The 17,641-nt window shown below is 46.8% G+C and overlaps 1 protein-coding gene across 1 annotated transcript in view; it reads right to left on the bottom strand.

Moving 5' to 3' along the window:
• Positions 1 to 17,387, bottom strand: part of MACF1 (microtubule actin crosslinking factor 1) — a 298,900-nt gene extending 281,513 nt beyond the window's left edge. The window contains exons 1-2 of the mRNA XM_083512609.1: positions 17,274 to 17,387; positions 11,262 to 11,538 (exon numbers count right to left, since the gene is read on the bottom strand). Of these exons, the coding sequence (XP_083368735.1) occupies positions 11,262 to 11,481 (220 nt within the window). The 5' untranslated portion in view covers positions 11,482 to 11,538; positions 17,274 to 17,387. The remainder of the gene's footprint in view (positions 1 to 11,261; positions 11,539 to 17,273) is intronic.
• Positions 17,388 to 17,641: the final 254 nt, after the last annotated feature.

The following is a 17,641-nucleotide window of genomic DNA, read 5'->3' as shown; positions in this document are numbered from 1 at the left end:
TGGGGCAGAATATCTACAATTAAGATGAATGTGCTTCCAAGGATGCTATTCTTATTTCAGGCTATCCCCATAATTAAGGGGAACAGGATTTTCAAAGAGTGGCAAAGAGCGATTTCAAGATATATTTGGCAGGGCAAAAAGCCGAGAATTCAATTTAAGTTACTAACAGATGTGAGAGAAAGAGGAGGCGTTGCCCTGCCTGACTTGAAATTATACTATGAGGCATCATGCCTTTGATGGTTGAAAGAATGGATAAAATTAGAAAATAAGGAATTGTTAGACCTAGAGGGGTTTGATAACAGATTTGGATGGCATGTGTACTTATGGTGTGAGAAGAAAATCCATAAAGGTTTTGAGAACCACATCTTCCAAGGTCCTTTAATTGAAGTTTGGGATAGGTATAAAAACCTATTAGAACCTAGAGTACCACACTGGTTATCTCCATTAGAAGTTATGAGTGTAAGGAAAATCAATATGAGAGGTAATTGGATCACATATGGCCAATTGTTATTTAAAGGAGGAAAATGGAAAATGAAACCATATGAACAGGTTAAAGAACATGTATATGACTGGTTGCATTATTTTCAAATAAATGAAATGTTTAGGAAAGACATTAAAGAATGTGGTTATGCAGACAAGGATTCAAAATTTCAGATAGAAATAATAAATAATGATTTTAAAATTTTATCCAAAATGTATAAGTTGTTGTTAGAATGGAATTTGAAGGATGAGGAAGTTAAATCGGTAATGATACATTGGGCCAGAGATTTTGGTTATAACATACAATTTGAAGACTGGGAAAGATTATGGAAGGAGAATTTAAAATTTATAGCATGTATGACGTTAAAAGAAAATGTTATGAAAATGTTTTATAGATGGTACATAACACCGGTAAAATTAGCAAAAATGTATAAGACATGTAATAAGTGTTGGAAATGTAAAGATAAAGAAGGTTCTTTTTACCATATGTGGTGGGAATGTAAGAAAGTGAAAGGCTTCTGGGAAATGATATATAATGAATTGAAGAAGATACTAAAATATATATTTATAAAGAAACCAGAGGCCTTTCTGTTAGAAATTTTAGGAAATGAGATAAAGAGAAAGGACAGTAATTTTTTTCAATATGCAGTGACAGCTGCAAGAGTGCTACTGGCTCAGAAATGGAAACAACAGGAAATACCGACGATGGAAGAATGGAGAATGAAACTGTTAGACTATGCTGTTGGATAAATTGACTGGGAAGATTAGATATCTAAGAGACCAAAAGTTCATCGAGGACTGGGGAAAATTTGTGGAATATCTGAAAAGTATAAGTGAGGGACAGATAACGCTAGAGGGATTTAAAGAAGCACTGTGAAATGTGAGAAGTATTGTTAAAAGGGAATAGAAAAAGAAAGGCTGAAATAATGACAATACAAACCTAAGGAATGCGTAACTTAAATAATGACTATGAACAATTTACGGAAAAGCTGAAGGAAGTCCAGAAAAGAAATACTTTGTGAAAAATTGGATGTGAAATTATTGTGTGTTTTTGTTTTTGTTGTAAATTAATAAAAAAAAATTTTTTTTTTAAAAAGAAACTTATTACCTTCTTTTTAAAGCTTGTAAAAAGGTAAAGGTAAAGGACCCCTGACAGTTAAGTCCAGTCGTGAACGACTCTGGGGTTGCGGCGCTCATCTCGCTTTACTGGCCGAGGGAGCCGACGTTTGTCTGCAGACAGTTTTTCCAGGTCATGTGGCCAGCATAACTAAGCCACTTCTGGCAAAACCAGAGCAGCGCACAGAAATGCCATTTATCTTCCCGCCGGAGCGGTACCTATTTATCTACTTGCGGTAGCTATTTATCTACTTACATTTTGACGTGCTTTCGAACTGCTAGATTGGCAGGAGCTGGGACCAAGCAACGGGAGCTCACCTCGTCACGGGGATTCGAACTGCTAACCTTCCAATTGGCAAGCTCTAGGCTCAGTGCTTTAGACCACAGCGCTTGTAGAATGTTTTAAATACTACTGAATATGAATTTCCAAAGCATATCTTGGATGGTCCAAAAGGGAGGTTCCTCACTATCAATAACCCCCAGGTGATTGTTACTAAAACAAACAAACAAACAAACCCATAAGCTTAAGCGATAGATGTGCAAATTAATAGAGCCTCCAAATTATAAGCTGGCTCTGTCTACAGTATCTAGCCTCTACCTGACATTATTTACCAAGTGTTTCACCTTTGCCTAAATGAGGCAAACGTGAATTTGTCCCTTATTTTCAGGAGACTCGTTTATTTTAAGACAAATCATGTACTTCAGATCATCAGCTTACCAGAAAAATAAACCAGGTCTCCTTTTTTTAGAACATCCTATCTCCAGAAAAGACACTCTGCACAGTGTTGCTTATTTCAGCTGTCAACTTTACCCTAAAAATAAGTAAAGCATCTGTCATGCTTAGAGCACAACAGGCAAGTGAGTGGGGGGGGGGGTCCTGCACAATTTCAGCTGCAGCCTGACCTGCATTTTTGCCTCCCTGTTGCTTTCAATTGTCTGCATTTTTATTTGGCCTCAATGCTACCTAATGACAGTTGTTGTCAATTACCATTCACTTCCTAAGCATGTTTTGGAGCACAAAGTTCTCCTTTGTTTGTCCTTAACTTTCATTTATCCTCTCACACACACATCATATTTCCACCACAGCCCCACCAAACACGACTCTCTGCCAAGTGCTTATTATTGAAGTTGCATGTATTTAAATGCATTAATAATATGCAAACTAACAAGGCTTGGGAAGGAACTCATTCCCACCCACCCCCAGGAAAAAGAGAAGAAAATCACCTCTTTGCTCCTGGGCTTCTTAGTGGCACATCCCTGTTCCCAGGTGGAAACTAGAATAGTTGCAAATAACACAGAGCACCCAATAGTATAGAGCACCAAATCATAATGGGAATGCAAAAATATTCACAACCAATATCCTCACCAATATCCCCCTCCCAGTCCTCAAATTCCAGCTCTCAAATTGTGGGGTTTTTTTATATAAACAAATAGATTTATTGCAATCATCATCTGAGGCATTTCTTTGTGTGCCTCCTCCACCAGAGGTCCAGAGGGTAGCATCACAAGTATGGGCCTTTTCTCTAATAGCTCGCCGTTTGTGGAATACTCTCCCTGAGGAGACTCACTTGATGCCTTCATTGCATATCTTTAGGCATCAGGCAAAAACATTTCTCTTCTCCCAGGCCTTTGGCTAATTTAACAATATGTGGCCTTTTATCCTGCAAGGGAGGGGGGTATTGTTTTTGTTATTATGGTATGTGTTTTTGTGTTTTTATAATGTAAACTGCCCTGTGATTCTCGGTTGAAGGGCAGTACGGTCATACCTCATGTTACTGATGCTTCAGATTACGTGTTTCCGGGTTGCGGACCGCGGGAAAGCCGGAAGTACCGGAACGGGTTACTTCCAGGTTTCTCCACTCGCACATGCGCAGAAGCACTAAATCATGCTTCACACATGCGCAGAAGCACCAAATCGTGCCTGCACCTGCACAGACATGGTGCTTCAGGATGTGAACGCTGTGGGTTGCGGACGTGCCTCCATCACGGATTACGTCCGCAACCTGAGGTTCCACTGTATAGAAATTTAATACATAAATCATATATAGGGCTCGTCAACCTGGGAAGGCAGCCCATCTAGGAGAAGGAAGACTCTGTTCCTAAATTTCTGGTACCTTGCAGGATATGTTTAGGAGAAGAAAAGGTTTAGGAGTAAACTCTACACAAATCCAGAGTGGCGTCCATAAGACGGTTGAATGGCAATTGTATCCTTCCTCCTGGCAATTCCTGCAGCCAAGCTGGTGCTAAACATATTGTTCTGCTTTCCTTTGGACCATATCAGTGAGGCCAAGAGGAGTTTTTTGTTGTCTCGGCAGTCCAAGACCTCCATACACACTGCCCAGAAAGGATACTTTGGTACGGCTAACACAGCAGTTTGACTTCACCCCTGGAGGCGCACTCCCTCGTTTCTCAAGAAAGATGCTAACAACATAAACCTGTCAAAGGGCAACACACAATTTTCTTGTATCCAGCTTGATGAAATAAGATGCTTCATTTGGGGTATACAAGAGGTTGCTTATTTACTTTAAGCAGCATGTAAAATTATGATTACCGGTAACTATTGACTAGCCTAGAGGAGCTGGTCTAGAGATGAGACTTCTAGGACTGCAGCAGGAGGGGACAGTTCTCTCATCAGTTTCCTGATAATACAAAATTGTTTGAAGTTGTTAAACCAAAAAGAGATTGTGAAGGGGATCTCTCCAAACTGAGGGCAGGAAAAAGGCAATTGCAACTCAGTGTAAACTAGTGTAATGCACATTTGGGGGGGGGTGTCATTAATTCCACATACAGGCTCATGGGGGTCTGAACTGGCAGTGACTGGCCAAGAATGAGACCTTGGGGTCAACTGAGCTGTAGACCTAGCATGTGGCAATTGTGAAGAAGGCCAATTTCATTCTAAGGATTATTAGGCAATAAATTAAAATAAAACTGCCAGTATCATAATAGGTAAAGTTAAAGGGACTCCTCACCATTAGGTCCAGTCGCAGACGATTCTGGGGCTGCGGCGCTCATCTCGCTTTACTGACTGAGGGAGCCAGTGTACAGCTTCCGGGTCATGTGGCCAGCATAACTAAGCTGCTTCTGGAGAACTAGAGCAGTGCACAGAAACGCAGGGACAGAGCAATGGGAGCTCACCCCGCCGCGGGGATTCGAACCACGACCTTCTGATCAGCAAGCCCTAGGCTCTGTGGTTTAACCCACAGTGCCACCCACATCCCTCTGCCAATATAATAATGCCATTATACAAATCAGTGGTGTGACTCTATTTGGGATACTGCATGCAGTTCTGGTCACTTCACCTCAAAAACGATATTGTAGAGCTGGAAAAGGTTCAGAAAAGGGCAGCCCAAATGATCCAGGAGATGGTGCAGCTCCGCTATGAAGAAATACTGCAGCATGTGGGACTTTTTGGTTTAGAGAAAAGGCCAAGTAAGAGGTGACATGATAGAAGTTCATAAAAATTATGCATGGCATGGAGAAAGGGGATAGAGAAAAGTTTTTCTCCTTCTTTCACAACACTAGAATATGTGGACATCCAATGAAATGGAATCTGGAAGACCCTCAGGATCCCTTCCAACTCTACCATTCTACAATTCAATGGGACAGATAAAAGAAAGTACTTCTTCATGTTCAACGTTAAACTCCCACAGGAGGCAGTGTTGGCCACCAAGTTGGACAGCTTAAAAGAGGATTAGACAATTTCACGAAAGACAAGGCTATCAATGAATGAATGGATGAATGAATGAATCTCTATTTGCGTCAGCTATCAGCCATAGCAATAAAACAAGGCTATCAATGGTTACTAGCCACAGTGGTTTTATTCTACCTCCAGTGTCAGAGGCAGTATATCTCTGAATACCAACTGCTAGGACTCATAGGTGAGGAGAGTGCTGTTCCACTCCTGTTTGACTTGCAGGCTTCCCACTGAAACATTGGGTTGGCCACTGTGAGAACAGGATGCTGGTCTACATGGCTCTTTGCCCTGATTCAGCAGGCTCCTTCTTATGGCTATATTTGCACTTCATATGTGTGAACATGTCAACTTTGCTAATGATTTGGACAAGGAAGTGGACAGCAGGCTTATCAAAACCTATAGCTGCTATAAACCTGGGAAGGACTGCAATCACAGAGGATAAACTCGGACAAGAACAGTGGAATTAAATTACTAGAGTTTGATTAAAACATCTGCTTGCCAGATGTCTCTTATTTGATGGGAATGCCCCCTTTTCCAATCAAACAAAATGGATTTCCCTAAGTTTACAACAATGTGCATTCAACTCCCGAGTGTGCAGTAGGATGACCAATGCACCCCTTGTCTGAACAATTTATATCTCGTAAAAACTGACCCACAGCAAATGGTCCCTTTTCCCAATGTCCATTTTTACTTCTTTTGGAGTATGGGACTGTATTAACACTGCTTATTTCCCCCCAAAAGGTGTAGCAGCTCAATCCATCATTCCAGCAGAAAGCTATCCTTCCCCCAGCCCCTAAATGAGGCGAGTGTCATTAATGTTGAAGACAGCCATCATCCACTGTTGCATTCATGGGAATGTCTCCCTTAAGGAGATGGTGACAGCACAAGGGGTCAGCCAGAGCTGCCTTTGTTGCCATTTTGCCTCCGAACCATTTACCTGATGCCCACTAGACTGACGGAATAAGGCAGGCCTGCTGAGGAAAGGAAAGCAGTGATTGCCCATGAGAGAACTTGAAATGAACCAGGACACTCAGAGGAGACCAACAAGTTATCTGTATTTATTCACTGCATTCTTATAAACATGCTCTTCGGAGATGCAAAATCTCCTCCTCTCCCCCTTTCTTAATAATAATAATAATAATAATAATAATAATAATAATAATAATAATATTTATCATTTATACCCCAGCCACTCTGGGTGGCTTCCATCAGAACACTAAAATACAATAACCTACTAAACATTAAAAGCTTCCCTAAACAGGGCTGCCTTCAGATGTCTTCTAAAAGTTGGGTAGTTATTTTTCTCTCTGACATCTGGTGGGAGGGCGTTCCACAGGGCGGGTGCCACTACCGAGAAGGCCCTCTGCCTGGTCCACTGTAACTTGGCTTCTCGTAGCGAGGGAACTGCCAGAAGACTCTCAGCACTGGACCTCAGTGTCCGGGCGGATACAAGTTTCAGCAGCCTGGAGCAGCCACTCACTCATCCAGGACTATTAATTAAGCCTCATCAGCTATCAAGATGTATGGGCAGAACGATGGAGGTGAAGACACTCCTTCAGGTATACTGGACCGAGGCTGTTTAGGGCTTTAAAGGTCAGCACCAACACTTTGAATTGTGCTCGGAAACGTACTGGGAGCCAGTGTAGGTCTTTCAAGACTGGTGTTATATGATCTCGGCAGCCGCTCCCAGTCACCAGTCTAACTGCCGCATTCTGGATTAGTTGTAGTTTCCAGGTCACCTTCAAAGGTAGCCCCACATAGAGCGCATTGCAGTAGTCCAAGCGAGAGATAACTAGAGCATGCACCACTCTGGAGAGACAGTCCGCGAGCAGGTAGGGTCTCAGGCTGCGTACCAGATGGAGCTGATAAACAGCTGCCCTGGACATAGAATTGACCTGCGTCTCCATGGACAGCTGTGAGTCCAGGATGACTCCCAGGCTGCGCACCTGGTCATTCAGGGGCACAGTTACCCCATTCAGGACCAGGGAGTCCTCCACACCCGCCCACCTCCTGTCCCCCCAAAACAGTACTTCTGTCTTGTCAGGATTCAACCTCAATCTGTTAGCCGCCATCCATCCTCCAACTGCCTCCAGACACTCGCACAGAATCTTCACTGCCTTCACTGGTTCTGATTTGAAAGCGAGGTAGAGCTGGGTATCATCCACGTACTGATGAACACCCAGCCCAAACCCCCTGATGATCTCTCCCAGCGGCTGCATGTAGATGTTGAAAAGCATGAGGGAGAGGACAGAACCCTGAGGCACCCCACAAGTGAGAGCCCAGGGGTCTGAACACTCATCCCCAACACCACTTTCTGAACACGGCCCAGGAGGAAGGAGCGGAACCACTGTATAACAGTGCCCCCAGCTCCCAGCCCCTCTAGAGGGTCCAGAAGGATGTTATGGTCAATGGTATCAAAAGCCGCTGAGAGATCCAGCAGAGCTAGGAAACAGCCTTTGTACATCTTGATAGCTGATGAGACTTAATTAATAGTCCTGGATGAGTGAGTGGCTACTCCAGGCTGCTGAAACATGTATCCTACCCTACCTGCCCAAATTGAGGATGAAGAAAAAAAGGGAAAGGACTGAGAAAAAGGAAAAGAAGCCTGGCTTTAGAAGCTGGCTGAGAAGAAGTTACCTTGAGGGGGAGTCTGCATTGGTATGCTGTTACATTTGGGGGACTTGTGCTATTTTAGATCTAATATTGCCCCTCTGGAGCAATCTGGATACTTGTAAATAAATCAAGGTCATTAAAGCACCTGAGGGCCCCAGTGTTCTCTGCTCACAAGGGACTCAAGGCTGCTGTGAAACTTCTTCACAAATGTGAGCCAGAGTGGTGCAGAGCACTAGGTCAGGATCTGGGAAGCTAAGGTTCAAATCCCCAGGAAGCTACCAGGGTGACCTGCCTCACAGGGAGGAAATGGAGAGTGGGAAAGCCACGTACATTACCTTGACTCCTTTGGATGAAAGGTGAGATATAAATGAAACAATAGCAGCAATTTCATTTGAAAAGAAGCAGCTAAGGCTGCAAGTGGATGAGTGCCATGAGGTGCCTGGATGTTTTGTTCCAGGAGGCAAAAAGCACCTCCAAATCGAATGCCACCTGGATCAAAAAAATGAGCATGTCTCTCAGCACCTAGTCTTGATCCATTCTGGGACCCCTATAGCTGTATGTATCCTGTAAAAAATGAAATGGGAGCTCTGAGCATTGAGCTTCCACTGTTGGTGGCCATCACTGCCTCCCGAGGGAGCAAGTTCCATAGTTTAACAACGTGCTGCATGAAAAAGTACTTTCTTTTTTATCTGTCCTGAATCTCGCCACAAAAAAACTACCTTATACTGAGTGGCAAGTGGTTCATCTAAACTGACTGGCTGGGACTCTCCAAGGCTTCAAGCAGGGTGCCTCCTCTCATCTGGGATTTGAACCCAGGACCTTCTGCATAAACACTTTGTCACTGATCTACAACCCTTCCCCAGAAAACATAGCCATTCTGATGCCCCCAGAGCAGAAGGCCACGAGGTTTGCACCCTTCCTCCATTGTTCTATAACACTGTTTTCCATAACACCGTCACAGCTTTCACTGCCTTTGCACTGCTGCTACAAAAACCACATCACAACATTTGCATTGCCACAAACACAGAAGCAGGTGGCCCAGCAAGGTCCAGAGCAATGGGCAAGTGTCTGCCCCGTCTGAGAGGTTTTGGGTGGCCCCCAGCACGCCCTTGACCCTGGGTCAGTTGATGAAGTCCCCTTTAGTGACCACTTCACTGCTCCTTGCAGTGCTGCCATTGTCATGCCTGAGGAGGGAGCAAAGGAGCCTGTCACAGGGAGTGGATTGTTTGGAGAGGAGGCCAGGGTTGTGGAAATGCTCAGCCCAGGACTGACAAAGAAAGACCCAAGACAGAGGCAGCGATGTGGAAATGAGATGCATCCAGCTGGGGGAGACGTGGGGGTGGGAGGGTGTACCAGGAAGATGTGGGGAAAGAGGGAAGGAGGAGAGACAACCACTGCATTCATCCCAACCCATTTTCTTGTCTTTCTGGAGTTGCCACTGGAAGCCAATTGGCTACTTTAAAACTGCCCTCTGTGCCACATCCATCCTCCCAGTAGCTTTTTCCTGCCACCAACCTAGCCTCAATGTGATGCAATGGGCAATTTCAAACTGGCATACGCACAAGTGAATTAAGTTTATGGGAATGAGCAGTTGTTCTTTGGTACCAATCATGATAACGCCCCCTTCTCTTTGGGTTTCACTTGCTCCAATTCAGGTCTCCTTCCCCTGCTACCCATCACCTCCAGTCTTTGAGTTTGCCTAAGAACAGCATCTTCCACAGAAACACAGGAGGCTGGGTAGGCTTCTCTGAGGGCAGGAAATCCTCCCCCTTTTACATTCAAAAAACAAATAGGTCCTTGGGTGAGACGTGCTTCTAATTTTAATTAAAGGGGGAGTGTGCCATTAGGGAGACACTGATCTAGTGCTAAGCTCTGCAGGGAGACATGAGTTCTTTGAGCTAAATTATTTCAGTCCTACTCATGTGACTCAGCCCCAAAACGTGACAATAAGAGTGTGGCTCACCCCCCTGACTCAGCCCAGTTTTCCCAAGTGGTTCTCAGACAGACAGCTTTTCAGGTAGGGCTGTGTGCGCAACTGCTCCAGCATGCTGGAGTCTGAAGTTCACCACCAGCATTTGAACATGGACCCCAATGCATGAGCATTTTGAAACTTCTTGATAGGCAGAGGTCACATTCCTGACCCTGGGCCTTGTCATCTTCACTTTTATCCAACTTTCTAAGAATTGACATGCCTCTAAAGCAGGGTTTCCCAAACTTGGGTCTCCAGCTGTTTTTGGACTACAGTTCCCATCATCCCTGACCGCTGGTCCTGCTAGCTAGGAATGATGGGAGTTGTAGTGCAAAAACAGCTAGAGACCCAAGTTTCGGAAACCCTGCTCTAAAGAAAACTGTGTAGGTATCAACCAATGCCTCCTTAAATTATGGCAGGGGTGGGGAACCTTATTCAGTTCAAGGGTGACATTCCCTTCTGGGCAATCTCCTGAAAGCTATATACAGTGGTACCTGGGGTTACATACGCTTCAGGTTACATACGCTTCAGGTTACAGACTCCGCTAACCCAGAAATAGTGCTTCAGGTTAAGAACTTTGCTTCAGGATGAGAACAGAAATTGTGCTCCGGCAGCGCAGCGGCAGCAGGAGACCCCATTAGCCAAAGTGGTGCTTCAGGTTAAGAACAGTTTCAGGTTAAGAACGGACCTCTGGAATGAATTAAGTACTTAACCCGAGGTGCCACTGTACTGGGAGGAAGGGCAGAGGCAAAAGTGGGTGGGGCAAGGGTTGTAAATATTACTTTTGTATAGTACAGGGGTCTGCAACCTTTAAGACAAAAAGAGCCACTTGGACCCGTTTCCGAAGAAAAAACAACAACTGGGAGCCGCAAAACCATTGCGACATTTAAAACAAATATATCTCCGGAGCCACGATCTGACAGCGGGCGGGAAGGTGACGTCAGGACGGTGCGTGACTAACACACGTACCGCCCCCATGCGACGTCACAGCCAGTACAGCGCCCGCCACAGTGAGGAGTGTCGGGGCGCACAATGCGCCTCCTCCCCTCGCTAGTATCCGCCCCGGAGCCGCAGCAAAGATGTAAAAGAGCCACATGCGGCTCCGGAGCCGCGGGTTGCAGACCCCTGGTATAGTAGGCTCATCTATCTCTCCACAGTTTCTCTAGCCTCCATCCAGGCAAGCAAAGTTCATGGACACATTCCAGAGAGGGAACAAGACTCCAGGAGGGTACAAAGCAAGGTAAGGGAGGAGTGTGGCTTGGAAAAAGGGGGAGTGGCCTGGAGACACTCTGAAGGGCCATACAGAGAGGCTTCAAGGTCCACACTTGTCCCTCCCCCCGCCCTGAGGTTCCCCTCCCTAAAACAATGGTACTGAACCAGCTTCCTTACCGGCTACTCTGACGACGGCTCTTTCTGCCGGATCCAGCACAGAGTCTTGACTTTTCCTCTTCTTCTGCTCATGGAGAGGTAAATTCCAGGGCAAGGTGTCCCCCGGTGGGCAAGGAGACAGACTGCCGGACCTCTCACTCCGATAGGACCTCTCACTTCGGCACGAACGCTCACTCCGGTAAGACCTCTCGCTCAGGGTCTCTTCGTCGGAGGACGACATGGCCCCGAAGGAGGGAAGGAGGCACAGAGGGGCTGCCGATCCTTAGGAACAGCCGGCCTAGGAATATCAGCATGATTATTACAATTACTGATTAATTAATTGATCAATTTAATTCCATAGTCACAGTTTTGCACTCAGCTGCGACTCACACAGTAAAAGTAACAAAGAAATTTGTATTATCAGAGCTGCATACACACCTCAGGTTAGTGGGAACATGAAGGCACATAACAGCCAATGGGTGAGTGGGTGAATTTATGGTGACGGATTTGTTAATCAATGGGAAATCAAAAGCAGCTGACACTTTTTGTAGCCTGATGAGCATCTAGGATGGGGTAGTCAAGCAAACCATGCTTAAGCAAGGCTGCTCTGTCCAAGCACAATATCCAATCGTAGTTAAAACAAACCATGGTTCATAAACCAACAGGTTAGCACATGGTGATTTCTTGCCATGGTTAGTTGGCTGAGCTGGGCTCACACATCCAAACGAGGACCATTGCCAAGTTACACCACAGTTTCGTGTTATGTGAGCATTCAAACAGATGACGCTGCCTTATACCGCCAGACCAACTTGCATAGTATTGTCTGCTCTGAGTGGCAAGTTTTCCATCCCTCTCTGGGATTGAAACTGGGAGCCTCTGAGAACCAAGCTTGTACCCTACCACTGTGGAAGCCACTCTCCAAATAGTTTCCAAAGAATTACAGCTACCCAGCTTTCTGGAAGTAACAAAAACCTAGACATGCAGGACCAGCCAAAGCCCTCCAGACACTGCACTGTCTCCCCTGGGGTGCTCCAGAATCCTTTGCTATGCTGGGGCCCAGTTCTTGGGTGTGGTGTGGCTGCATTAGTGGTATAGCAGAGCAGGGCAGGTGGGGTCAAAGTGCTATCACTTATTTCACAACAGGAAAATCTCCTTGGGGACTTTTGGCTTACCCACTGCATGCCAAACAAATAAGCTTTTCTCAGAGAGAAACCTGCCAAACCCATTTCCATAGTCTCAGTAGTGGAAGTGGTAGGTTACACCAGCGTGCAGAGCTAAGAGTTAACGTGCCATTTTTATTCTGGGATGAGGTTGGGGAGCAAAGTCCCTTTATTACGACCAGCCAAAATGTCACAAACAGCCCATCAGAACCCTTCAATGAGCAAAAAGGGTGGTTTGGTATTGGTGCTACAGTGCCTCTGTGGGCCAAAAATTCATTAGTGTTGTACAGTCTGAGACAGGACCTGGCTATGGATTGTGTGAGGAACAGCACCTGCCCGTCAGATTTTACCACAACCCCCTGAGCTGCAAGGAGCTGGACCTGCCCTACAGACAAGTGGAGTCAAGCAGTGGTGAGGGAGTGGAGCTCTAAACATGCTCTCCTGCACAGCCCTTCCCATCTAGTCCAGCCCCCAGGTTACAAATATCTCCTGGCAAGAGGGTGACTCCAAAGCATTGGATTTAGGGTGGTGTGGGCAGTCCCCCCCCCACAGGGCACCAAGCCAACAGGGTGCAAAATTGAGAAGACTCATAATGGAAAAGATCCATTCAGGGGCACCATAGTACAAAAGATTACCAAAGTCCGCCCCGGAAAGCATTGCACCTTACACAGTGCTAATGAACCAAGAGCAAGTTGATCTCCCTCCTTTGCTCCAAAAACAGAACATTCTCTGTGCCTGAAAACCTTGACATCTGCCTAAGAATCTTAAAGACTGTGCTCCTAACAGCTTATGCAAATCAATAGCCATTATGCACATTTGCATGTTTTGCCCTGAGATTCCTGTGCTTTAAACATCCCGCAGATGTTCTTTTTGAACGAAGCAAATTCATTTCCCCCTATTTTCCTCCAAATATATCAGGGGTGTGGGTGGTTTTGCCCAGGAATGACGTGAAGGAAACAGCTCCAGAACTCAGGGGTCAGCCAAGGAAAGGGGTTGGCAGGAGATTCAGAACAGACCAAAAGAAGTCTTCTCATCCACGTGACACATAATTAATTTAAAGGATTGGCTGCTACATAATGCAGGGATGGCTACTGGCTCGGTGGCTGGGCTTGCCTTAACCCCTTGCTTGTGAGCTGCCCAGAGGCATTTGTTCAGCCAGAGTGGGAAGGAGGAACCTAGAAGAGAAGGACCTTTGGCCTGAACCAGCAGGGTAGCTCTTAGGTTATTTGATTCATATTCCCTGCAATGGCTACATGGACGGAAGGCATTACCTATCCCTCTGAAAATGTGCATGGATCAGCCTTTGCCAACCTGGTGCCCTCCAGATGTTTTGGACTACAACTCCCATCAGCCCCAGTCACCACTGTTATATGATGCTGAGACTGAGAGGAGTCCAATACATCTGGAGGGCGCCTTGTTGGTGAAGGTCGGTGAAGTCTGTAAGAACAAAGAGGTATGGAAAAGAAAGGTCTGTAACCACTACCGGACGAAGGCGTATGGGTGATTTTATTGCACAATGGGACTGCTTTGTACTCTGTGGAAATTAAAATAAAGGACAAGCACAATCTCCAGTGCTCACGGCAAGCCATGGACGGACATTTTGGGTAACATATGAAGAAGACCATTTAAAGATACAAAATACGCATTGTAGTTAGTTGATGGTAGGAAGCAAGAAAATTAGTCTTCTGCACCGGGTGCCAAATTTCTTTCTGTGTCCTTATTATATAAAATAATAAAAACATATTTAAAAGAAAAAGAGAAGACACAGAGAGGGCAACATGGCAGGAAGTCATAAAGGGGTGAGTGGTAACTTTTAGAGCTTCAGTGCTTTTGCAGGACATTGGTTTCAACTCTCACTTCCATGAGGTCTAGAAACTTGACTTTAGAAAGAAGAAAAAGAGTTCGGATCTGTCCAACCCTTGCAGCCTCCCTGTTCATCTTGGCCCATCTCCAGTGTGATCTGGCCCTAGTCTTGTTACTTAATTTCTACAAAGAGCTGCAGGGCACCTAGGAGTCACATCCTATACTAGGGATAGATAACAAATGCCCTACAAAAGCTGTTGGACCAACCAACATTTCTGCTTTGCAGGGGGTTGGACTAGATGGCCCTCAGTGTCGCTTCCAACTCTACAATGCTATGATAACGCTCATCAGCCCCAGCTAGCATGACCATGGTCAGGATTGATGGAACTATAGTCCAACATCTAGAGGGTACTCCATTGGCTACTCCTGCCCTATGCCATAGAATAGCCATGTTCAAACTTTCAGAGGAGGCTGCCTGTTACTTCTCTGCATGATTCCCTGCTCACCTCCATCCAGCAGCTACTCACAGAGAAATGTAAGGGGCAGGCTCTTTTTCAAAGTAAAAACAAAGGCATGCCTCCCATTTTTTATTCAAAATAAAATATGCATGCCTCGCCTGTCCAATAGAGTGGTGGGGAATGCTGTCTTAGAAGCCCTGTCTTGCAACTCCCAACGTGTTGGAGGGGGCTGCAGCTTCTCAACAGTGAGGGAAAGGCACTTCACACATGCACACTGCATGTCACAGAATGGAACTCTTGCACTGAAAATTGTAACCCTCCTTTTGTGGGCTGTAACAGGCAAGTATACAGCTTCTATGGAAGTTAGGCGTGAGGCTTCTGTGTGTTTGTGTGGGGTATGTGAGGTGTGGAGATGTTAATGCATCTAAGAAACCCCAATTATGCTGAAGGTGCCTTGGAGTTACCCCTGCACAGGCTGATGCAGGGGAGGAGGTACCACAGAGAATATGCCTGTCCCCATTTGCAGAGATTCAGCGCTTTACATTGCAACTGTCAACTAGGACACGTATATTTGTGGCAGTTGGGGATGGCTGTGTATTTCACCCCTGCTGGAAGCCACATTCCTTGATCAGGAAGTCCCTGCTCCACATGGTTCCAGCCAGTAGGGATCAGAAGGCACTCTGCATATGCTCAAAGGCTCACACCAATAGCATTTCATATGCTCCAAGGCTGAGACTTGGCACTGAAGACAGATCTGAGTCCAGGGAAATCCCAATTAAGCCCTGTGTGACTCTTTCAGGTCTGGCCAACTCGGCTAACATGGAGAACAAAGTGGGCATTGTCCACACTGGTGCTAAGGATTTTTACAGTTTTTTTACAATTGTAGTAAATGAGAGCAGGGTCCCTCGAAGGAAGCATGCTTCCCTTCCTAGACCCTTTGCTGTGTGGCTTTTCCCTTGTAGGAATCGTCAGCTTCCTGGAGTACCACTGCTGTGTCGTGGTGAGCCTCCTTGACAGCCAAGTGGTCCTCCTTTCTCATAAATGCAGAACGCCTTCCTCCTTTGCAAACCCTGGACTCTTGAGCACCAATGCCAGAAGGATGCATCCTTACTATCAGCCTTACAATGCTCTAGTTTAAGGTGCTAAAAGCAGGGGGTTGGAAATGTGGGGAGGGAGAGAGGGAGAGGGAGAGGGAGAGAAAGGAGAGAGGGAGACAGAGAGGGAGAGAATCCCCCATCTTGGGCACGAGAAATGCAAGAAGGCTACTGTACTAATAAACTGAATGCCTTTGCCTCCATTCAAAGCATCCCTCTCTTTAGATATATTTTTTAAATACAGTGATTCTATTCAACAATATGCCAAAAACAAAAAAGCCACAACTGCTGGAATCCGGTTGGATCCCCTTCCTTTGGAAACAGTTTTTTTAAAAAAAAAAAAGAAAAGAAAAATCTACTTGATCACGAGCCATCAGATGCAAAATATAATTCCATCCCTAGACTGAGTGGTGGAGGATAAATGTTTTTAAATCCACACGCAATCAAAGAGATGATGAACCACAGTTCTAAATAATACCCGTTTCTAAACCTGCAGGGCCATTAAAAAGCGAAATTGTGCATTTAGTGTGATGGAGCAATAACAACAACATCCCGATCCTCAGACCTCATTATCTGCTAGCACCATTTATAAATACCCTCGTTTCCATTTTGATGCTATTACCGTTATGATTTCTGAAGGGGAGGGTAATTCAAAACAAGGAATTGGGAACAAGAGGCTGGAATCCTATTTGTAATCAATGAAAATAATAGTCGAGAACAAAGAGCATTTGTAAGCCTCCATTCACTGTTCTCCCCCCGCGCCCCAGTAAAGCACCCTTCCCCCTCCATTGCTGGGAGTGGGGATACCTGCGCGCCCGTTTCAATGGGCATCCATCTGACAGGCAAACCCACAAGCCCATCGGGCGACTACTACGCCTTGCCAGGGCAACCCCGGGTGGGGATAAATGAAAAGGCTGGGTGCCTTTTTGGGGTGCCTGGTTCCTGGGGAACACACCCACCCCAGAAACCTCCGGTGGGAGTAGACGGCGGCATGCCGAGGCTCCGTGCAACAGAGGCACAAACGCGACCCTCGGTGCTTCGGTGGGGGCCGGGGGCGGGGCGCGCAAAGGAAACCGACCCGTGGGCTCGTGGGTACAAATCCAGCACAGAACCCCCCCTTATTTTAAAGGTTTGCCTTCTGCCTTCCGATCGGTGCCTGCCCCGCCCCGTCCAGCCTTTTGGGTCTGGGGGCTGCAGCTGGAGCAGCAGCAGGTGCAAAGATGCCGCTGGAGGAGGGAGCATCCTTGCCTGGAAGCGGCGGCGGGGGGGGGGGCTGTTGCTTTGGCACCATTTAATTGCTCCCTCCCTCTCCCGCCGCCAGGTCATTCCCTTCTCCCACCCCCAGGCTACAGGGTGCCCCCTTCCCTTCCCTTCCCTTCCCTTCCCCTCCCCCAGATGCTGCCAGAGTGCCATGGCGCGGAGGAGATGTGGGGAGAGAAAATGCCCCGGCCGCCTCCGCCCTCCCTCCCTACATCCCCTCCATACACCGCCTGCCCCCTCCCCCCGGTCTAACCTTACCAGGCGGCCTGAGTGGGTCGGAGCGCACAGATCCGACCTTCGCGCGTGCACAATGGCCGAACTGCCCAGGCAGCCAGCAGAGGAAGGAAGGCGGGAGCAGGAGCCCGAGCCGAGCGAGCGAGCAACCACCGACCGCCAGTCCCTCCCTCTCTTTCCCTCTCTCCGCCGACAGCAGCGCGCAGACGCCGCCCCTCGCCCAGCCTGGATCGGGACCGCCCCGCGGCCAGGCGCGCCCACGCGGACGGAGGGGTGGCACGACCCTCTCCCCGTCCACACGCACAGGTGGCCACGACGGGGAAGGGGATCATGGGGGTAGAGGGCCCACAATTAGCCCCCTGGCATGGGTACTCCCCCTAGATGCTGGCGGA

The sequence above is a fragment of the Podarcis liolepis genome (assembly GCF_965112155.1).
Source record: "Podarcis liolepis genome assembly, chromosome: 7".
In the NCBI taxonomy this organism is placed as follows: domain Eukaryota; kingdom Metazoa; phylum Chordata; class Lepidosauria; order Squamata; family Lacertidae; genus Podarcis; species Podarcis liolepis.
Note: the sequence above shows the minus strand (reverse complement) of the source record. Positions and strands in the feature narration are given on the sequence as shown.